This window comes from Pleurodeles waltl, chromosome 10 (assembly GCF_031143425.1).
Source record: "Pleurodeles waltl isolate 20211129_DDA chromosome 10, aPleWal1.hap1.20221129, whole genome shotgun sequence".
In the NCBI taxonomy this organism is placed as follows: Eukaryota; Metazoa; Chordata; class Amphibia; order Caudata; family Salamandridae; genus Pleurodeles; species Pleurodeles waltl.
Window position 1 is genome coordinate 403532477 of NC_090449.1, and position 23927 is coordinate 403556403.

Sequence of the window (23927 nt, forward strand, 5' to 3'; positions counted from 1 at the left end):
AAGGTTATTAAGAGGAAACAATGATTCAAACATGAGAACCTTTAAGGACAGAAACAGGGGTATGTCCAGACTATAAATGAGGTGCAGGGAGCACAGTGCTTGGCATACCAGACCACAAATCACCCAGGTGAATTGTGGTAAATGACCGTGGACAGCATTGTCCTCAACCACCAAATTTAGGTTGTTACTCTGTAATTAAGAAGGACAAATATCCTGAAACTCGTCTCTAGAGTTACACAGCTCTGGCTGCTCAAACAACAGTGACTACTAATGACTTCCAGCTAACAGTGAGTGTTTTTATGCACTGCACTGCATTTATCACAATGCAGCTTGGCAAATTATGTGCTGGTATACTAGGCAATTTTAACCCTCCCCCATTTTTTTTATTTCGGGCTATAAAAGAAAAAAATGGGTTCAACTGCAAAAAATGGGAAAAGATGCTGAATATTTTTCAATGACAGGGCCCTCACCTATTTTGGTGCAGGATAAATATGGGCAGGCAAATGCTGTATCGACCTCTGGAGTAGAACATCTCTAAATTTTGGAGGTCCGAATACCTCCTATCTGTCTATCGGACTTCAGAGTCCCCTAGACAGATGATCACTTCTCTTGATGATGATGTGTCCTGACTGTTGGGCACAGCATTTTGAATCTACTTTACAGATTGGTCATTTTGAATGGAATACTCTTGTAAAGGTACCATAATTAAACCTAGTTTAAAAACAAGCATTGGCGAAGCCAACAGGCTTCGCCTACACAAGACCTATTGATATATATTTTTTTAAGATGCTGCTCTATTATTCGTACATTGCCACCGTCATTTGGCAGCCTTCACTTCAGGCTATGCAGTCTGTTTTCTGTTGTGTGGAGAGTGCACCAGGTCTGCAGAGGAGTCCTGGTGGTCATGTGCAATAGAAAATACAGGAGCGGTCAGTGAAACCAAGGCACAAACAATGATCTTTGGTAGGAACAGTTTCAAGTGTCACTGTTTTTGGATTCTTTGAATGTATACCTACATTGGTTTTCAGATTGATAGTTTCCTGACCTACCGTCACTTATATATAGTTAAAAATGAATCACTGATAATGATGTAAAATGTATTGCAGAAAATTTACTGTAAATTGGGAGAGCTTCAGTTGCAGAGTAGATCATGTCAATGCAACAGCAGTTTTAACCAAGGACATTCACATGGTTTCAAAACAATAGAGAAATGTGAAGACCAGTGTAGAGGATACAGTAGGTTCATTGCTGAAAGGAACCCCCGAAGTTTACTGCAGCCCCTGAGACAGGTGAAGTGTCAGTGACCCGCCGTTACTGGCACCTCTTTTGCTCTCGGGGGGGCTGTGTGTTTATTAACAGATACCAGGGCAAATTACTTGGAGTTTCGTTCGAGGTTAAAGAGTTTATACTGGTGAGGATGGACCAGTTCCCCTATTTGGAAGTTACAGAAGAGTGGTACGTTTGTGCAGACTGTTTCACGGCTCTCTGGAAACCTCAGAATGTATCTAAGCTGCTGCTTAACTGTGTTAATGGCTCTGACGACCCGACCGATCGACGGGCTGTGCAATAGCAAGTGTTGATTATTGTGACTTTTTTTAAATGTAAAATTGTAACCTGTTATTGTTACTCAGAGCAATATGGATCTATGGCAGCCGTTTGTAGGTCTCATTTTAAGTACAACAACGAAAGTAGCGCTGGACAGTCGTGTTTGGCGGGCGCCGTGCCTCGACGGGTGGCTCGTGTTGAACCTAATTCACAGCAGATCCATGACCGATGGGGGAGACAATGAAACCGGCTACTGATCGTTTAAGGGGTGGGGGGGAGGAGTTGCAGCAGCCCCCACCTTCTGTCCCTCGGCACGGTTGGTGCACAAACATTTGACAGTACATGCACCTCTCCTGTGCTTGTAAAACTCCCTACATCCGAGTCAATGCTATGCAGCACTTCGGTACCTTTGGGTCGAGCTAGCACTATACTAAAACAAAAAACAAAAAACACATAGCAACAACAAAGCAGGAGGGGGTGGGAGTGGTAGGAAAAATAATGAGGACAAGAGAGGGGGGTAGAGAGGGCCTACAAGCACTATTGAGAAGTGCTAGGTTTAAAATAGAAAATAAGTTCCTCTACCGGCAGCGACCCAGCATAGTAGCCCGGAAGGATACTGGCCAGTGTCCAATGGGAAGTGACTAGAAGGAGTACCTGGTCCACAGGCGACTCGACTGCAAGAACAACGAAGAAGACAAAGAGGACAACAGGAAGTGAAGCAGGACGACGTGCTGGCATACCAGAACCACGTAAATCAGAATGACATTGGACTAAGCCAATGGTAAATTCAGGTAAGTAAGGGGCTGGTTCTAAGCCCCTTTTAAGTTTTTTTTTTATTAACAAAAGATCTCACAAGCAGCGCACAAGTGCACATGCAGGCAAAACCTAAAAAGGCAGTACGGGTGATCCTGCATTGCATACAGCTTTATTTCATTAACGGAAATGGGCCAAAACATTTTTTCAAAATTTGATTTGGGGAGGTTTCCCGCATGACCAATCCACAAAGGACTAGACTAATATTTTTGTGCTGCGGGATGTAGCTCAGAGATTTATTACAGTCAAAGGTTTTATATTACTGTTTTGTAGACTTCAAGGCTGCTTTTGATTCCATGGATTACTCTCAGTTATGGTCCAGATTAGAAAATTGGGAGATTCTTCCTGGGATTATTTCTATTTTGTGTATGTTACAATCAGACAACTGGGAAAGAGAAGGAATATCGATAGAGATTAATGGGTGACATACTGATCAGAAATGGTCTGAGACAAGGATGCTTGTTGGCTCCTACATTAATATGTATATGTATACTCTTTGCAGACTCGCCAGCTGTATTGGCTAATACAATAGGACTTCAGAGCAAAAGCAGCACTGTAACTGTTATTGTGGCACCAACGCACTAAGATTAAATACTGAGAAATCGAAATTATTTGCTTTGTCAAAGAAATAACACAACCTGTGGATGGCTAGCTGTGACAAAATTGGAACTGATAAAGCAATACCACTACTTGGGTCTGAAGTTCCCCTCCAGCATATCCTGGAATTTACACTGAAGGAAAACAAACTCAAAAGTTTCTGATCCATTGACAACCTTATTTCGTTTTGATAAAATTTATTAGGGGTTTTCATTCAGCCCACTTTTAAAATCGATTGCCAGGAAATTTTTGCCAGTGATGTTTTACAGCTTTGAAATTTTAATTTTAGATGGGCAACGGAATATCCCTGAAGTCAGAGGCATGGCAATGAAAACGCTTTAGCTCTCACACGTCATCTGAGAAAAGCTGGAATTGTGTCCTTGAGATATACTAGCACCATTTTGGGTCCTTAATCTTCTAATAAATAATAAGCAATTCGATCGGACTTAACTTTCCAAGACCTGTCTTCTGGACATCCTTGCGGACACTAGCAGGGATACTAATCCGGCATACAAATAGTACAGTCTTTTTTTATGATTGGCTGTATTTGCTCTTGTGAGGAACTAGACCATCAATATTAAAACCGATTAAAAATATCTTTGGAAAGTGTGAATCTGTATCATTCTTATTTGTATAAAAACATTTTTGTAGCTGAGACACAGGATTGCTTGGGCTCACCAAGTACTGTAAAATATACGAGGCTCTTCCTAAACCCATCTATTCGAAATCAAGAGAGGATGGGGCAGTTGGGGAACCTTATGCCAACTATTGAGGCTAATAATGGCATATGCACTTTTTAAAAACTACTCTTACGTGGACTCATGCCTTGTTGGATTGCTATCTGTTTTTGAATATGCGTTGTACATTCCTATGACAGGAATAAAAAATAGGGAAACAGAGAGCATACCAAGTGTTTGAAACATTCCCTACCTGAGTTAAGGTGACGACAGCCATGAAGACTGGAGGTGGGCATGGCCGATGTCGATAGAAGTACCAGCGACGGTCCATCTCACTTGGCAAGATTTCGTAGGCCACATAACGGACAAAGCGCTTGTAGATGCCAAGGCCTGCTTCGTCCAGTAAAAAATCCTGTGGCAGCACTCTCTGGCCGTTGGATATGGCCCGCTTGAAACTGCTGGTGCGCTTGCTGCTGATCTGGAAGAAACCCATACAAAGCAATAAAACATAGAGTACACTTACTTCTAAAACGACTTCCCAGAAGAGGTCTCTGTGGAGAGTTTTGTTGCAACATTTGGTAGGTGGTCCTTAATGAAACTCACTGAAATAACATTGCACGTGTGGTAGTGGTGCGCTCTTTAAGACAGCAATGTCTGTTGCTGCGAAGAACTCTATTCTCGAGATTGGCTGCCTGAACCATTTGAGCGATTGAGATGCCTGAAGGGTCTTAGGCTGCACATCCCTATGTCTCTTCCTTCGGCACGTGAGTCATGGGTACTTGGAAAATGATTCTCTTTGAGACTACCAAATAGCTAATAAGCTAGTTATTTTTATTTTATTACCCTTTTCACTGTTTTCCTGTGTATGTCTTCATACCTCTCATCTTTCTCTTTCCTATTCCCATTATGCCAGAGCTGCTGCCCCTCGTGACCGGACAGGAAGTGGATTCTTAATGCTGTTGAAACCAAATCTGTGAGCTATATCGGTATAGCACATGCTTGTTCTTTCGCTGTATCTCACCCTGTCTTTTCGGTCTGCAACCTGTTTCTGAGTAATTTTGTCTCGTTTTCAGTTGGGTTTAGCATTTGTGCACGTGATCCAAATTCGATTATATTCTTTGCCTATTTCCTTAGGATAGTTCTAAAAATGTATTGTAATCTCTTCCATGTTTTTCTGTTTTGTTACTTAAGTTTGGCCGTGCCATTCCTGGCGTTTTTCAACAGAGTTGTAATTGTCACAGACAGATTTTTTTTGTGTTACATTGTGTTCCCAGACTCCTCCAGTCTGCTCTGTGCCCTTACAGTGGTGCCCTCTGTGAAGCAGGTGAAAGAGCTGGGGAAAGGCAGCTAACACATAGACTTCCGCCTCACACACCTGACCCCGCACCTATGATGAGGAATAACCTGTGTGAGGTCTGTGCTACTTTCAGCATAGCCTGTCCATAACAGAAGAAAAGCTTATCTTCTTTTTCCCTTTTCTCCTTTTTCCCAAATGACACAACACATACCCAAGACTGTTTCCTTTCCCATAGGTTACTTATTTTCTCTATATTTTATTCTGGGCTCATGGATAAGAAGGAGAGATGCCAGACTTTCCCAGAATGGTATACCCAGGTTTGTACCGGGGTTGATCAGGCCTTGCTAAATTCTGTGTTAGGCTTCATAGATTTTGTGTGGGTGTGTGCTGTACCCGGGTATTGATATTATTTTGGGACAGCAACAACCAAAGTTGCTGTGCTGCTTTGCGCTTGAGGGAGGGAATCAAAAACCCATCTTTTCCTTCTATTCATTAACTAACATACGTCCTAATGAGAACAGATTCTTTAATTTTGTTTTCCAATTTTCACTCTAATCATCGTATGCAGTCCCTGTTCTACCCAAATTTCCCACAATCCTTAGAAGTAATTATCCCCCATTGTGTTTTTGTCTTCTCTTCCATCCATCGCGACTCTCCAGTTGTTCTTGAGTATCAAATCTGTTATCTATGTTGCTTTGTAAAATGTGTAATTCTTTGAGATGTACGTAAAACCTCTTAATACTTTATGGTGCAGGTGTGCTATCCAATTTAAATTAAAAACAATAACCTGATTATGCATAGAAATTCCTGAGACCTAAATATGACAGTATATTGACTCTGCATCCTCTCTAGAACTGCCATACAAAAAGAAAGAGAAAGAGTCCAGTGAAACCCCCAGAAGGAGCTGTGTGAACAGTTACAATCCCAAGCTTGCAACTAGTGAAGACCAGAAAATATTAGTGTGTAAGCATTCTTTGCTGAAATTAAAATGTCCAGTGTACTATTAATGGAAGATCCTGAAAAAGACACCTGACTCTGGTGAAGCATATTTTCTTAACACCAAAGAAAGAAGACTGAGAACAATTCATGTTCCATGATTAATGTTACCAACCATGCTATCACTCTGGTTGGAGGAGTCAAGGTAGCAGACTTTCACCTAATGTCTATGATAGCTTTAGCCTTATGTGTACCTATGGTTTTTGAGAAGTTAGTTGCTGCAAAACCGAATATCAGATATTCACAGTTGTCTGAAAGAGCAAATTAAAAACTGAGCTACATTATTGCAGAGAACTAATGTAGTCTCATGATGGAGTTGGAGGTTGGACACTCCCATGCTGTTGAATGTCAAAGATAGATGACTTGTCGTTTGGAGCAGGATCAAGTTGCATAACTCGTGCCCACATGGAAGATGTTTGAAAGCATCTGCAATGATTATTGTCCACTAGAATCATCATTATGTATTCAAGAAGTCCTCATATTTACCCAAACATTGGTGCAGATGGGGATCTAACTGAGAAAATCAAGCATATCAAGACAAGGGTGTGAGCTTGCCCAAACACTCTCTTTATTTTACATAAATGGTTACATCAATTATATGTTAAATTGCGGAAATGATTCTCCCTGCAGTGTGAAACGAAAGGTCCCAGCACTTTTACTGGGGGACAATACGATCCTGCTGTTAAAAACTCCAGTGGGCCTCAAAGTGCTGCTGTACTCATTTCGTCTGTTTGCACAAATTGTAGAATTGAAATAGCACCTCAGAATCTAAATTTATAGTTTCTAATCCCCACAGAACGTTTAAATGTCCAATCACTATGAATGATTTTACATTGGGGAAGGTACATGTATTTGATTATTTGGGCATCAGATTGCCAGATTCTCATACCTGGTCTATAAACGATCAGAAGCCAGCTTGCTTTAAATCATAGAATTGTCGTCCTTCTCAAACATGCAAAAAGTTTGCTTAACTATGCCGCATCACCTGTTTTAGAAATTTATGGGGCTAGGGGTGTGAGTGCAGTCCTATATGAATCCAAGCTATGGTTGTATAGTTGAGACATTAGTAAACTGTGAAATATTAAATCACTAGTTAGGTCCCAATGAGTGCATTTATGTTTCCAAAACGAATCAGCCTTGTATTAACACCTGTCTTTTGCATTGTGTATATAAATCCCCTTTTATATTGGATACATATTTGGACTACAGATGAATTAGGTTCTTATACAAAGGCAGTGCTAGACGTTAAACACAGGTTTGCTTCTTTGAAGTCATCATGGCTTTTTTATGTTAAATGCTGGGTTGATACTCTGGGCTTGTGAGATTACTGGTCAAATCTCACACTGATTCCCAGAAATGTCTCTAAAAGTGTTAAAGCCAAATATTGGGAAGATGGTTGTAATAAAAGGTTAGAATAACTTTTCTCTGGGAGTCTTATAAAATGATTTTTAACAATGAAGTACAACCCTAAATTTTAGGATTTTAGACTACATTAACCCACTCTCAATGAGGGTGTTATATAGTAAATTTAGACTTGGTACCCTTCCCCTGGCCGATTTCACCTCCAAATGGACTAATTAACTTTGGAATTGCCCACTTGTCCCATGTGTAATCTTGCAAGAGAGAGAATAAAGAACATTTTTTATTCTTTTCTACAGCTTATTGTCAACCACAATGGTAATGGATTTACCATCTAATCCACCTCAGTTGAAGTTGTAATCCACTTTTGGGAAACATATGTCTGTTCATCATATCACATTTGAAATTTAAACAGACAATTGACCTCCTATTCAAACAATAAAAGATCAGCAGCAATCATTTTTTGGGAGACCAGTTGCACTCAAAATAATTGCTAACGTTTCATGGGTCGATCAACTAATGAACGAGGCCCAAACAAAGAAGAATAAAGACCACATGACTCTCAAAGATTAAATCAATATTGATATTGAACCAAAGGTGGTGATCTACACATTAATACCAGCAGTAGCCTTAAGGAATGGGACTCTGCCTAGAGAAATGCCTTCAAGCAGGTGAAAGTCTTTTTTATAATTTACTATGGAGCAATAAACACAATTAGAATGTTCAGTAATCAATAGACTATGGCCCCAATGTAAACAAATTGACACAGCCAACATATTACAGATAACAGTAAAAACTGTTTCAAGCAGCAAGGATAATAGTTTCGTACAATGTGTCCCCGCACAATAAAAACCTTTGTAAAATATGCCTCTTGTAAATGAAGATGCATTTTGTATTCAGATTCTTGCCCGCAATTCAGTGTTCTGTTGCGCTCTACCTAGGTTTGTACTGTCAAGTACCTATGCATACATACAATGCCAAACACTGCAATAAATTAGGAGTGCCCGGGAGCTTCCTAAACTTCCAGTTCTTGATGCAGGGGCTTATTTAGAGCTTGACAGAAAGGATATTCTCTGTCCACCAAAGTCGAGGTTCCCCTGCTCTTGGGAACTACCATATTTCTGCTTGTAGGGCCTCCTCTGTCTCCTGCAACACTGTCAGAAGAGATCGTCTCTAAAGTAGGGCCTCTGACCACATTTGCAGAGACCTTCAAGACTCAAAGCTTTTGTGTGATTTGCATATATCGTGAGTTAATCATTTTCCACTTCACTCTAGGCTCTTTCTCTGAAACTCTACTTTCAAAGCTGAAGTTCGCCATATTTGGCTTAAACATTTTAGTAGATACTCTGTATCTATGTCACACATCTGGGTTTTGGTATTCTGCAATGCCTCTTTGAAGAAAGCCTGTAACAGATGGAGGCAAGTTGCAGTTGAAGTATGTGTGCTGAGATTAATATATATATATATATTTTGAATAAACATGTCTGTGTTCTGGTAAGGCAATCTCTATGTAACCGCTGAGTGAATGTGTTTTTCGAGTCCATTGAACCACACATCCAGAAACCACATATGCCCATTTAGGACACAGAGATTCCAGTACTACCTCTGTTCTTCCCCGCTGTTGCCCTCATTAGAGAACATTTTATTTGCATTGGCATAAACAGTATCTGTGGTAAAAGCGAATTTGGAAATCTTCACTCAAGGCTCAAGAGCACTCCCGTTTGCATGTCCTGAGCTATCCCTCCTCGGTAAGTAGGTAGAGCCCTCCCTGTGTACCTGTCCTATCAGTACCAATGTAGAAAACGACCTACTTTCTACCCAGCCTCCCTGGAGTTAACATGTGCGAGAGACATCCGAGAAGGACTAGCGCACAAGGACAAGATATTTTCTTTTCAACTGTCCCTTCGAGTCCATTGGCCACACCCTCCACTATGGATGTCCCAATTTTCTCCACTCTTGCAACTTTATGTAGCTCAAAAAAGAGCCCTCTAGGCATTAAGCATCCTTCTGAGAAGTAGTGTTATCAAATAAAAAATCTGTATCAGATAAGACTGTCTCCCAGCTATTATGATACATACTAGAGAAGGAAATACCTGTATATATGCACGTGATTGCTTTTATTTAAGATAGTTTGGCCTCGGTTACAAGTGCCTTGGTATGTAACGCACTCCCCCCCCCACCCCCCGCACAAACACCTGTAGTGCAGGGGTCTGAATCACTAGTTGATCGGGGTTTACCACACCCGATAACTTTGGACAGATCAAACCTATGGAATTTACTTGGAGAAAAAGGCCCCATAAATACAGGGACCTGCAGATTTTTGTGCGGATAGTACCAAAACCCACAGGTCGGACCCCCTTTTTAGATCCACACTCTTAATATGCGCTATTTATTGTGCCCAGTTAATTCCGAACCCCCATCCTACTGATTTTTTTACCACGTGGAATAAAAAGTAACAGACCCTGCGGGACCCTCGTAGTCGAGGCCTCTGTGTTTTATTTATTTTTATATTTATTACACGTCCATACATGGGTGTGTTAATATATGATGTTGGTGTTGTTATATGTGGTGTCTGCAGAGTACTACGGTGACTCATCCTAGATACAGTGAGAAAACATTAGTTTGACCATGATTCATTGTGTTACAAAGTGGGCTTCTGTTATTATTTTAAGCACTTCTTTTCGTTTAACTCTTTACCCTTAAACTAGGATGCAACCCCGGCGGGTGCCCCTTTTGTAAGTGAGGTCTCGTAGTTGCACCGGCACTAGAGAATCGTGATCCCCATTGATGGAACTAAGATATAGTAAAGTGCCCCACTTCTTAGGCCCTAATTAAGTACCCCGGCGTAGGGTGCAATAATTATTTTAACAGATAAAGTCTGAGTGTTCGGAATTTTCTAGGTACACTAGTTATCAGTTCTTCTGAGTTTTGCCCTCTAAACGGGGCCTAATATGTATAGCTTGATGTTTAACGCAACAAAATCTGCATTTCCCGATATGTAGCGGGCATTTTTACCCCAGTGAATTTTGGCAGGTTTGCTGTACCAAAATGTACCTGAGGAAAATTGCTGTAGTGCAACACCTGGCTTATAGAAGGGTCAGTGCACCACATTAAGCTTTTAAACTGGAAATTCTTTTGTTCTGGAAGCTAGCGCAAGGAATGCACGGAAAAAGATACATTGTAGAATGGTCGTAATCCGCACAAAAGTTTAATCGAAGCTTTGTACAATTATTACAATTGTTGGAGTGTCCAGGTAGTGCTAGGCAGACTGCATTTCCAGAATACAACCTTGATCATAACAAAGGACAGGATTACGAATGCCCTGGAGGCTTTACGGAAAATATTGAACCAGATAAAACGTGATACTTCTGGGTTCAGCATTTATTGGGAATGATCAATTCGCCCTATTTTCACCTGAAAATTGGCATAATATGTGGATTCCAGTGCCGCTACTTATTGGCATTTTTCACAGGTTTGACCTGCTGAAATTTAACTGGGGTGCCAAGTTTCGCACCCCAGCAGTTAGTGTGTGTGATAAATATTGCACCACTTTTAATTATGATCCCTTTCCAAACACGTAGTTTCACAAGGATCGCAGTTCAACGAGAAACTGCTATTCAGGCCTAAAGGCATTAATGAATATAGTGCAGCGTACATATGTTACCAATTAAAATTTACTATTTGGTTATTTTATTGGAAAAACAATCTAGGCACTATTACAAACAAGGTGATATGTCAAAACAAATCCCTCTTTGAATTTCATTATCAACATGCAGCCAGATATTGACAGTCGGAGTACTCATCTATAAATGTAGAACCAATTGGATCCAGTAAAACAGAGCAGCACAGCTGATAAGAAACCAGGCCATTCTTTACAGTTTGGCATGTTGATATTAAAACGGGATATCAAATTTCCAGTACTTCTTTGACCTGCCTGGGCACTGTACTGATAACTGCATTACCAGTCCGTGCTTCTGAGCCACTTCATTATGTCAGGTGCATCCACGTCATGCCATTTCCGCACTCTCTGCGATGAACAGGGTTTGGTTGATGAATGTCTTGAGATCGTTATCAAGATTACGGTTTTCAAAACTAAAGCTAATTTAGGGGTCAGAGTGAGCTTCAGCTTCCATACCATTACATTATAAAATTGCGTAAGGTAAAGTAGATAATAGGGGCAAACAATATTTTTTTTTATGTGCCACTAACAAAGTATAAACTCTAGCAGCCAATACTTCCCTTCAGCCTCATCCATCAGCTCCCCAGCCTATTCCAATGCTCTGTTTGCTTTTTCAAATGTATCTGTGCCCCTAATAGATCTGTAGTGTCTTCTTGTGTTCAAGCTTCGCAGATGTAAGTTTGGCCTCTATGGGGCTGAACTCAGGAAGGTCACACCTTAGTGTAAGATAGGAATGAAAGGCATTGAGCAGCAGAAGTATCGATAAAGGTGTGGTTTTGAAGATGAATTCCACTTGCAGTACCACAAAAGGTGTGAATGATCAGCAGGGACCACATCACCCAGCTTAGAAACATCAATTGGGTCCTCCTGTCAAAGCCTTTAGAACAAAGACCTGAAAAAGTTATGTGCTCTCCCATCAAGTCATCTCCCTAGTTATGTCATGCAGTTTTACTCAGTGCTGAAGCCATGTAAGGGACCTCTTAAAAGTTGCCTGGGCAGATATGTGGACAAGTCTACTGGAGAGGACATGCAAGGGGTCTGCCACTCAGGGCACAGAGTTCTAGCTGAATTATGGTGTCTTCAAGAAGGATGAAAAGCAAACATGTGTATCCCATGCAGCCTAACCATACAGGATAGAATACTCTCTGATAAATGGTATTCCTCCAAAGTGCAAGATGGCTGCAAGACCTAGAAGGTAATAATTGAATGATATCGTGGATAAAGTAAAGCTGTGCAGAAGCTCTCATTTCTTGGGCCTTGGAAATGACGCAAAAGATACAATCCAAGACAGAACTGGGGCTGGAATGCCAGCCTTTCATAGATGTGAATGGTTGAAATCAACTGATAGAGTTAATATAATTAATGATTAGGCACCACCGTAATTCTCCTCCATCCTGAGGTATTTCAGGTCCATGAGCACAATGTTCCTGATCCCCATGCATAGCTGAAAACCCATTTGACAAGTGCCAGTACAGGTCAGCAGTATTTCTTGGAGTCACCCAGGCGATGAACCTCTAATCATGTGTTCTCCCTGAAACAAGAGTTTTAAAAGCTATGCCTACGCAGGTATTTAAAGAGGTAACAGCCACTTTTTTAGTGTCAAAGTCTCCATGTGAAAGCTCAGAATAGCATCACTATAAAATAAAAAGTCATGCTCAGGGGCCACATACATATCATGCCCTGAGATTTCTAGAATTGTAGAGTTGGCATGCCTGAATTTTTGAAAGATTGATCATAGGACCAGGATCACATTTTTGAATACCAGGCCGATCTTTGAAATGGTCATCCTGCAGAGGAATTGAGGTTTTGCTGCATGCTGTGGTTAAATGCTTCTACTAAAGATCTTGAAAAAGAAAACTAAAAAAAACTGTAGATGAGTGTGAATGCAGAAAATACTACCAGAACTATGGATCAACATCCAATGAAAACTAACAGGTGTGCAAAAGCATCAAGAAGAACATTTCCCATTCATCCATTGAAATTAGGACAGAAGAGAAAAATCTCCCTCGGACATTGAGCATCGACAGTTATATGTGATCACAATTTCCCTCCATGCACCAATCATCCTGCCTGGTGCTAGGGCACTAGACCTGTCTTGAAGCATTCCAAAAGAAATGGCCTCTGTAGGAAGCTTGCTCTTTATAGAGTGGCCCAAAATGAGGAACATTGTGCAAAGAGCCTAAGAATTTCCCAGAGGTATCACAGAGGCACAAATGACATCCGAAATGTACTCTTTTTGGGTAGTGTGGTCGAGTAGTTAGGCATATCAGAGGGTAGTGCTAAACATGTAAGGCAAGCACACATGCAGTAAGGGAGACACACACTCAAACAAGACATCCAACACCAATTTATAAAAATAACACATACTTCTACATAAATGTAGATACCAAGATCACCAGAATCAGGTGAGTACTTTTTGAGTTATTAATTTTTATGGTTTTCAAAAGTTGACAGTGCATCTTCAGGAAGCTGCAATGCAAAACTATGGAGGAAAACAAAGATGGCAATCCAGATAGAGTACAACAATTTACAAGACCAATCTCCTGGACTTAAGGAGGTTTTTGCGGCAAGGTCCAAGGCCACACCAGCAGGTCACCTTGGGGAGCTCTGGTGCATCTGGGTGCAGAGGTGTGGTATGGCGTCAGGTGTACCATTCAAGTCTAAGGGGATTGGTCCCATTACAAAGTTGCTGCAGGGATGGACGGAGGGACAGTCCAGTGGAACCCAAAGGACGGCTCAACCTTTTGAGGTCCCCAGGCACATGGGGACACCGTCAGTCCTCTTCTCCTTGGCCTGTAGGGCGCAGGTGCAGTGGTGTCTACTGGCATTGGATCCAGTACAGGAGTTCCTTGCGGTCACAGGGGGACCTGCTGAAACACTCTGCAAGCGTGAACTGGAGGTCCAGTCCGACCCAGCCAACACGTGGGCTCAGGTCTCATGAGGTGGGGAGATGTGGGGACATCCTTGGTTCTCCTCTTCAGAATCCGGGGCAGACGGGTGCAGAAGTGTCCTGGGACATCCGGTTTTGCCTCCTGGTCACTCATGGTTGCAGGGGGTCTGCAGAAACAGTCTGCAGACACCGTGGTGAAGTTTACAGTGGGAGAGTACAAGGTGGGCTTCTTTTCTGCAGGGCCTCGGGACCACACTGGCCCACTTCAACATGGGCTAGGTGGCTTGGTGCAGTCCCGGTCCTCTCAGGCTTTACTCGGGTGCCTGTGGATGCAAGAGAGCAGCTCTTCTACTCCAAGGGAGTTTCTCCTGGCCATTGGCGAAGCACTGGCAGCTCACCCCATATCTTGAAGGCTGCAGTGGTGGGGCAGATCAGTTGCTCCTCGAGGGTTGGGTGCATCAGGCAGGCTGGGCAGAGTTGGTGCAAAGTCAGTCATGCTCCTCGGTTCTCAGGTCCGGCAGTCTTCTTGTTCATTCCTTCTTTTGAGTCCACAGAAGATCTGAGGATCTGGTATCAGGGGTCCCCTAAAGACTCAATTTAGGGAGCATTAAGGGGAGTGAAAGGTAGGAGCCATTGGGCCACTTACCCTCAGGGTCACTACACCCCCTAGATGACCACTTCCTGTGGGCATCACCCTAACCAGAGTTCCTAAATTCAACCACACACAAGATGGCAACATTTCTAAAGTGGTGTCCACTTTAGCCTGGCCACCCTAGGGGTCTTCTTAGTCTGGAAATGTGACACACCTCCTGTACAGCTGATTTTCTCACCTGTCCAAGTGCTTGATGGGCCCTGGGCAGGGGGTTGGCATCTTCCTCTGAGGAAGGCCAGTTCTGAATATCAAAGGGTATGGCTTTGAAGCTCCGGTGTTGGAATGCAGGTCATCCTGTGGGGAGGGGTGGCTAACATCCCAGCCCAGACAGGCTTTTGTGTCTGACCTCTTGAGAGCAGAGGATCCCCCCATGAGAGGTCAGATTCTCATCCATTGGTGGCAGACTGGCCAGAACTGGTCAGTGAGCTCACCAGCAGTTGGTAGGTTTTTCAAGGTGCTCTCTGGGTGCATGTATTAATAAATCCATCACTGGGATCAGTGAGGGTTTATCAATATGAGATGTTTGATACCAAACATCCCTAGGTTCAGAGAAGCCATCATGTGGTGGGGAACTCGTAGTGACCAGTGTCCTGCACATTTATTTATAATGGCTTCCCTGTGCACTTAATATGTCTAAGAATCGACAAAAATATAGTAGGGACATATTTGTTCAGGCATATATGTTTGCACTGGTAATATTATGCACCCTGCATTAGGGCTGAAGGGCTCCTGTAGGGGTGGCTTACAGATATTACAAGCAGTGTTTCAATTTTGGGTACACCTTGTCACGCAGCCTGCAATCGTAGTCTGTATAAGGTTTGTACTGGGTCCCTCAGAGTGGCACAAGTTGTGTTGCAGCTCTTAGAGGCCCTCTTCAGCACTCTTGCCCTAGGTGCAGGGGTAACATTTACTAGGGACTTACGGGGGCTGAAGGGCCTGGTCACTTGGGGATCAAGTGCCTTGTTTTAGGGAAGGAACACTGGCACTGGGAACTTAGGAACCCAGTGCACTTCAATCAAAGTTGCACCTAAAAACCAGGCAAAAGTTTGGAAGGTACTGCAACCAGAACCCGGCTCCCTACGGCCACCACAAAAGGGATATTGAGCAAAGTTTCTTTATCAACTGCCCGGGTAATGAAGCTCTTGAATATACTTTCCTGACTGCATGGGGTTTCAATTCTGAACAATTAAAAATTCGGAGGTTTGTTTTATCACAGGTACTGCTTGTGACACTAAAAAAAAGAAGGTAAAGATAATAGACACTTCAATTGGAAATGGAAATTATTTAAGTAAAAGGAAATCAGAAAACTAGTGTTCTACCAAAGTAAGACTGTAGTCTAGGATGCTAAACCTTGTGTAATATAGACAATCTCCATTAAATAGAAGTCTAGATCACAAAAAACACAAGTTTGTGGCAGATGTAACTGTAATGATCTCAGCAAAATTGAACCTCTGTCTTTAGAATCTGAGTGAAAGGTTAAAGTAATTTCTTGTTGATAGTAGCATCAAAAAGCACTCTAAATATGCATTCTCCCATAGGTAATCTAGTAGGTAGGCGACTAACCTAGTCTCTTGCTAAGGAATATTGCTGGGATTCTATGAATTCTTACCAGCATTGCCCTTGAATTTTTCTTTCAATGTAATTTCATAGCTCTACAGGACACATAGTCAGTCAATAAGATGAAACAACCTGGCTTTACATTTGTTTTCCATAACGTTAGGGGGGGGGGGGCACGGACCTTAGAGTGACAACCTGCTGGTTACAGTAGAAGACACTCTATGTGGCTCAGTGGAGCATGTTCAGTCTCACAGAGAGAATGTTCTATTAGCAAAGATCAATCTTAAACCAGGAGCGCACAATGATTTATCAAATACATTGTTAGATTGGGATCGGGAGGAGAAGCCCCGCGGATGCAAAGAAGAGAGCAATCAGCCCTTTCATTGGCTGAATTAGAGCCTGGCGTCCACAGTGCTGCAGTAGACTGTGTGCTAGACGTGTTGTACACTGACATGATGCAGAGCTAATTCTTCTGTTCACATTATGATTCCTTTTAGCTGTGGGCTTATCCAGGTGGGCAGAGGAAGTCATTGTTTGGGAACCATCTCTGCCTGCGGGATGCCTGCTGGCTGCCTGCTGGCTGCCTGGAGAAGTGTATGACGTGAGTTGGATCTTCCTGCCCGTGATCCTGTTTGCATGGGGGAAACTTGGGGGATTTACTCTACAAGAGGAGGACATTGTGCTGCGAATGGCAAGGCGGAGTCCGAGCCCCCTTGCATTGTCTGGGTACCTTTGCTGGAGTGAGTGGTCGGGTGAAGAGTCCTGAGTATGGTGTCCTGTCCCTGTTGGATGGAGTGGGGATGTTGTTTTGGTCTTGGCACATGTATTAGGTGGGCATATGTATGCTTATTGTTGTACTATGTTGTCTGTGGGAGGGAGGACATTCTTTGTTAAATTTCAGGTGTTGTTGATTGATTTCATGCAGCTAGGTGGGCTTTTCGCAGTACAGATGTGCGAGGGGAGGTTTTTTTGTGCTCCTGACTCATGCAGATGGGCAATGAGTTCCAGCTATTGACATGAAACGTCCATGGGCTGGGGCCCTACACAAAATGTTACAGGGTTCTCTCTTTCTTAAATGTCACAAAATCAGTATTGCTTGTTTGCCGGAGACAAACATGGACAATGCTGGGGTGGAGCGACTGGCTAAGAAGTGTAGGGGTCAGGTTTTCCATGCCTCCTACTTTAAGTACACTACAGGGATACTGGTCTGGGTGGCACCGAGTATATTGTTTTCCCTCACATACATTGAGGCTGATGTAGAGGGCAGTTATGTTATATTACAGGGTACACTGGATGGGAGGGCAGTGTCCCTACTTAACACTTATGCTCCAAAGGTGAATGATTCACACTTTTTTATAGGGTGCAAGACTTGGTTAGCGAGGACATAGACGCACCCCTATTTTGGCTATGTGACATTAATTGCAAGATTGACGGAGACCTCAATAGACTGCCACCCAGGGTGGGCACTAAACGGTATATGACTAAGGGCCTGATTTAGATGTTGGCAATGGGTTACTCCGTTACAACGGTGATGGATAGTCCGTCTGCCACAATCAGAATCACATTATGTCCTATGGGATTAAGATTTCAGCAGACAGGATATCTGTCACCGCTGTGACGGAGTAATCTGTCCATCAATATCTAAATCAGGCCCTAAAGCTTTAAGGGAGATGATGAACAATTTGGGGCGTGTTGATGCTTGGTGATCACTTCACATGTTGCAGCAGGTGTACACATGCCACTCCCTGACGCATTACACATTCAGTAGACTGAACAGGGTGCTGGTGGGAGGAGTTCCATAGCTGATTGGGTGACCATCTCGCATTTAGCCAGATTTAGGTCTGACCACTCCCTGGTTTGTTGCATGTTGAAGTGGGAAGGTTCCTGCAGAGCAGAGATCGGCGTAGAGGTTCCTGGTGGAGGTTCTGATGGATGTGGCTGGTAAGGAAGCGATGTCTCAGGTGTTGACCAACTGTATGGAGTTTAATTAGGGCTTCAATGCATGTATAGCCATGGAGTGGAAGGCCATGAAGACTGTGTTTTTGGGGCAATATCTGGGGTTAACATGCTGGGTGTGGTGCCTGTTACAGAAGGACCTCCAGGCAGCAGAGGCTGGACTGTCTGATATGCAGGCAAGATATCTGACTGATCCAGCCTTACGTAGAGAAGAGACTGAGGTGCGTAGGCGAATAGTGGACAACTGAGATAGGCTGGACTTGTGTATACTGAAACAGTATTGTCAATGGTGGCATAGGGAGGATAACAAGTCAGGCATGCTGCTGGACTGGATTCTGCATAGGGAAGTTCCTGTAACCCAGACGTCTCATTTGACTACAGTTAAGGGTGTGACGGTGACCCCAAGGGTAGACATTGTGACCTTTCCTGGTATCATCTTATAGAGAGGACTCACAGATTTTGTGACCGGACATGGGCATTCCTGGATCGCTTGTAGCTTTCTAGGGTCAGGATGGTGGTGGCCGAAGTGCTAGACTCAGCACTTGTTTTGGAGGAGCTGTGTGGGTGCTGCGCCTGCTGCCTAAGTCTAAGGCTCACAAGGGGGGGGGGGGAGAATAGATGGGTTCCTGGTGGGGTTGTATCAGGAGTTCTCAGTCATTCTCAAGCAGGACCTTCTTGAGGTATTTCAGGACGCCAAGTAGAAGGGGGTCCTGACACCCACTATTAGGGAGGGGTACATCTGTATGCTGCCCTTGCCGGATAGGGACAGGGCAGACCCTGCTGCATATAGGCAGCTTACCATGATAAACTCAGATGTAAACCCTTATGTAAACTCTTGGCCAACTGATTGAACCTGGTGATGAATGACCTGCTACACGAGAACCAATGCAGGTTTATCGCAGGCGGTAGCACAGGAATGAACCTAAGGCACCTGACACGTGCTTTACAAGGTGGAGGGCAGATGCAATGAAATAGCATTAGTATCTATAGACCTAAAGAAGGCTGTTTTGATATTGTCGATTGGGGGTATCTGCTTAAGGTCCTGGGGATCATGAGGTTCAGGCCTCAGTTTCGGGGGTGGATCCGATTGCAATATAATGGGCTCAGTGCCAGAGCACAGGTGGAGCGGTGTTGGTCTAACGGGTGGATACTGGGCAGGGGGACGTGGCAGGGCTGCCCACTGTGTCCAATTCTATTTGCTCTTACAATGGATCTTTTGGCAGAGTGGCCTTGCTGAGAATTGCACAAATGGGACATAGAACTGGGGACACGCAACACATTTTATCGCAATATTTGGACGATGCTCTCTTTTACCTCAGAGCCCCCAGAGAATCTCTTGGGATCTTGCTGCGACTATTGGACAGGTGTGGGGCTGTGCCCAGTTTGCGGATCAATCACAAGGAATCATTATTGCTTCATCAGGCGGTGCTGGTGGGGGCTCTGGTGGAGCATCTGCCTGAAATCGGGCTGGAATGGAAGCTGGACCACTTCGGCTACCTGGGCGTGATGGTTGCACACTCAAAAGAGAAGCAACTGCGACTAAATATTAGGAAGGTGCTCGACTTGTTGCATTCGTCGGTGTCCTTCTATAACATGGTGCTGCTCATGGGAAGAATAGCAATTTCTAAAGTTGTGCTTTTGCCGTACTGTTTATAAACTGTTCAGAACTTGTTGTGCTCACTTCCCTTGAGAGTGTTCAGGAGGCTGGACAGCATACTCAACTCACTTATTTGGGCTGGTAAGCACAGTAGGGTGGCTTGGGTGATCTTGATGAGGAGTTATGAGGAAAGTGGCATAGAGGTGCCACAGCTGGAGTTCTATTGCTGCTATCATGCATCTGCAGCCCATTGGCTGGAGGATGGCAGCAACTGGGAGAAACGTCTGCTAGCAGGTATGGTTGATGGTGCAGAGCTCCTGGTACTGTTTATGGAGAGATCAGGGATATCGGCCACTTTACCTTATGTGGTTAGACAGACCACACATATGCTGCAGAGCCTAGTGATGGTTGTTCTGTGGAGGGTGCCTTTCCATTTGGAGTTACCAGTGGGGATTCTCATTCCGGTCTGACATATGGAGGATAATATGTCCATTCAGGCAAGGCGGGACAGGGGTTGTGAGTTGTTTGGGGACTTGTATCCATCTTCTTCGGGGACTTACAAGTGGAGTTTGCAGTGGGGCCTGGACACTTTCTACATTATACTGGCCTGGCCGAAGTAACCAGGCAAACCTGCGGCACCAGTGGAGTCTGGAATTTTGGTTGCCTTGTTGACCTGTGGGTCGAGACTTCACCTGGTGTCTCAACTATATAGAGCAATGGCGAAGAATGTTGCGGGTCGACCTCTGCAAGCCTGGCTCAATTGGGACACTGATCGGGGGACCCACCTATTGGGTGCTGACTGGGCTTGTATTTGTGCCCTGATGAAGACTGTATCTAGCAACGCTCACTTTCAACTAGTCCAGTTTAACTTCCTCCATCACATCTATGTGACACCACTGGCCCTTCACCTTATGTCTTGGACCCGGTCAGATGCGTGCCTGTGTTGCGGTATCCCAGGGGCTGACTTCCTTCACATGGGCTGCATATTCCTTCAAGTGCAAGCCTTCTGGGTCTGAGTGGTTGACAAACTCACACATCAGTGTTACAGGGTACCCTTACCCCACAGTTTTGTTTATTGGGGGACATTATCAGGCCTAAGGGTCATAAGATGGCACACAAATATTTATAGTTGGTACTGGTGCTGGCCTGGTGAAAGGTGGCTAACGCATGGATGGGGCAGCACATCCTGTCAGAGGAGCTCTTCCATAGGGATGTAGCGAAGTAGGCTTTAGTGGAGAAACTCCGCATGTAGCATAAAAGGAGGGATGCTAAACTAGGGGATGACCTGGTCACATGGAGGGCCCTGGTGGAAAGGTTTGTAGCCCCGGATGACACATCCTCAAGCAGGGAGAGCACCCATACGGACATTTTGTCAACACCAGAGCAATACGCGCTATATTGGTGACAAAAATGCAAAAACCCAGCACTCTCAAAACAAAGTAATTTATGCATTGTGCTGATATGTTGTGGTTTAACCTCTTGCATTGCAGAGTTCAATCCTGAAAACGTATTTTTAATATGCTTACAAATACTGTTCCTTTCCAATGTATTGCTGCAGGTTTTCAGAGTGTGTTAGGGTGTGGCCCCTTTCCAGGGCCTTCCAGAGACTTTCCCTGCAACATGCCTGGGCGTGGTTCTGGGCTGGGCCAAGACTCTATAAAAGAGAGCCAGCCCAACTCCCAGTGCTCACTATTCAGAGGTCCCGGTGCAGAGCAGCAGCTTCTTCCTGAGCTCCTGTCCCGGAGGTCTATTTGGATCTTCCAGTCTTTTTCCCTAATCCTTCATTGGTGATCATTGTTCCAGGCGGTAAGATGGTGGTTGGACTGTCCCGACACCATTATTTAGAATTTTCATATTCTTGGTTTAAATTCTTAAATGAGTAACAGATTACTTGCGCGCTACCATTTCTTGACATTTATATGGTAGTTTACAAATAGGCAAGAGACGCAATTTATTTCATAAAGGTTTGACTTTGTTATTCAGTGCGCGCTACCATTTCTTGACATTTACATTGTGGCTTAAGAATCGTCAAGACGCGCGATTCGTTTTATGGTGTTTAAACATTGTTGTCCATTGCGCGCTACTATTTCTTGACATTTACATGATGTTTTACGAATTGGCAAGACGCACAACTCGTTTCATGAGCATTTAACTTTGTTGTACATTGCGCGCTACCATTTCTTGACATTTTACATGGTGGCTTAAGAATCGGCAAAAGAAGCGCAATTCGTTTCATTGTACTTTGATCTTGTTATTTATTGTGAGCTGTTATTCCTTGACATTTACATCGTGTTTTACGAATCGGCAAGACCGTTATTCAATTAATGATGATTTGACTTTGATTTTCATTGCGTGCTACCATTTCTTGGTATTTTACATGGTAACACTCGAATTGGCAAGACGCACAATTCTCTCCTTGAGTTTTTATTCATGTTGTTTATTGTATGCTACTATTCTAAGATATTTATTATGTAATATTCGAGTTGACAAGTTATGTGATTTGTTTCCTGAATCCATATTGTGTTATTCATGGTGCACAATCCTTTTATGGTGTTTACTATATATATATATATATATCTGCAATATGCGCAATTTGTGTTGAAACATTTTAAGAGTACACAGAAGGCCAGAGTTTCTAGATGCAATATTGTATGGTCCTAGTATACATTCTCAAAACAGGATTTATATGACTGGTTTAAAATTTTGGTAGAATGTTTTTTTTCTGATTCTCATGTAAAGGAAAGTACTTGAATAAGAAAGTTTTCATTTAATTCATCTTGATTCCCCTGCAGGTATCTGGACATCTTGAAACTTAGTCATTTTAAACTTAACTCTTAGATTGTTCATGTTTTCAGAGTGATTAGGCTTAGAATCATAGTCTAGTATTGATTTCAGGAGATATAATTTTCATATAGTGTGTTCTAACCTTTTTCTTACTACAGGTCTCCTTCCCAGCTGTTCCCTTCCTAATCCCCTCTTCCCCTCTTGGACTCTCTCAGTCTCTGTGATTTATCTATCAGAGTCTTGGAGCTGTTCAGTGGTGGACATGTTGGGAACGTGCACAGACCCCGAGGATCTGGTGACTCTGACAGAATAGTGAGCCCACAAATTATTATCCTCCTGGCTTGTGTATGTTCTCAGCATGGCCACGCTAGACGAGTTAGTCAAGGCTATCACCCAGCTCCAAGCAGAGGTGGTATCATCCAAAGAATTGACAACTAGCTTAGCAGAGAGAGTGAGTCAGTTGCAAGATAAGGTAGAGAAGAAGGAACAAAGTCCCACAGGTGTGTCTTGGCCAGGTACTTCTTCTCAGGCTTCTGGAAGTAATCCGATTTCCCTAAATGTTCCTTCTACAATTCCTTTAGCTCCCCCAGAACGTTTCTCAGGTGACCCTTTGAAAGCGCAATCTTTCCTGGTTCAAGTGGAACTACACTTCACCTGCAGACTAAATACTTTTCCCGATGCCCAGTCCAAATTAGCTTTCTTGTTATCATATCTGTCTGGGGATGCAGCTACTTGGGCAATTCCTCTTGTGCGTAAAAGTAGTCCCTTGTTGTATAACTGGAGAAATTTTGTTTGTGAACTTGAGAGAGTTTTTGATCGTAGAACTGTAACACAGTCAGCAGATCGTGAATTATTAGATTTACGCCAAGGAAATCAAGACCTAGTGTCGTATTTAGCCAACTTTAACCGGCTGGTTGCCGAGACATCCTGGCCTGAAGAAAAACAAGCGGTCTTGTTTTACAAGGGACTCAAAGAGGAATAAAAAAATATCTTAGCGCAAATCGATCCACAACCTACAGACTGTCAAGAATTAATAAATCTTTTCTTGAGACTTGATCATCGTTTAGCAGAACGTAAAGGAACACGCAAAAAGATTGAAAAATATTCATGGCGCGTTCATGATAACAGAGACTCAAGAACTCCGAAAGAAAGAACGCCGGAACCGATGGAAATTGGAACCATCAGAAGACCTTTGACCAAGGATGAAAAGGACCTCCACCGAAAAAATGGACAATGTCTTTATTGTGGGTGAAAAGATCATTTTGCCAAAGATTGTCCAATCAAACCAAAGAACAAGCAAGGGCCAGTTCAGAAGGTCGCAGCCAATGCACCAGTCAAGTTGGAAAACTAAAACACCCGAGATGCAGAGAAGGGTTGCTCTTGGGTGTCACCGTGGACCCTTCACAATCTAGACATCTTAAACTAGAAATAAGAGTTCAGGTCAAGAAAAAGATCTATTTCAAAAAAGCTCTAGTCGATTCTGGAGCTACTGGGAATTTTGTTGATGTCCAATTGGTTCGTGCATGGG

The 23927-nt window shown here is 43.3% G+C and overlaps 1 protein-coding gene across 2 annotated transcripts in view; it reads right to left on the reverse strand.

Annotated features, from left to right (window-relative positions):
- Window positions 1–23927, reverse strand: part of RHBDL1 (rhomboid like 1) — a 271361-nt gene that overhangs the window by 161402 nt on the left and 86032 nt on the right. For both annotated transcript variants that reach the window (XM_069210645.1, XM_069210644.1), the window contains exon 3: window positions 3886–4110. In XM_069210645.1, the coding sequence (XP_069066746.1) occupies window positions 3886–4110 (225 nt within the window). The remainder of the gene's footprint in view (window positions 1–3885; window positions 4111–23927) is intronic.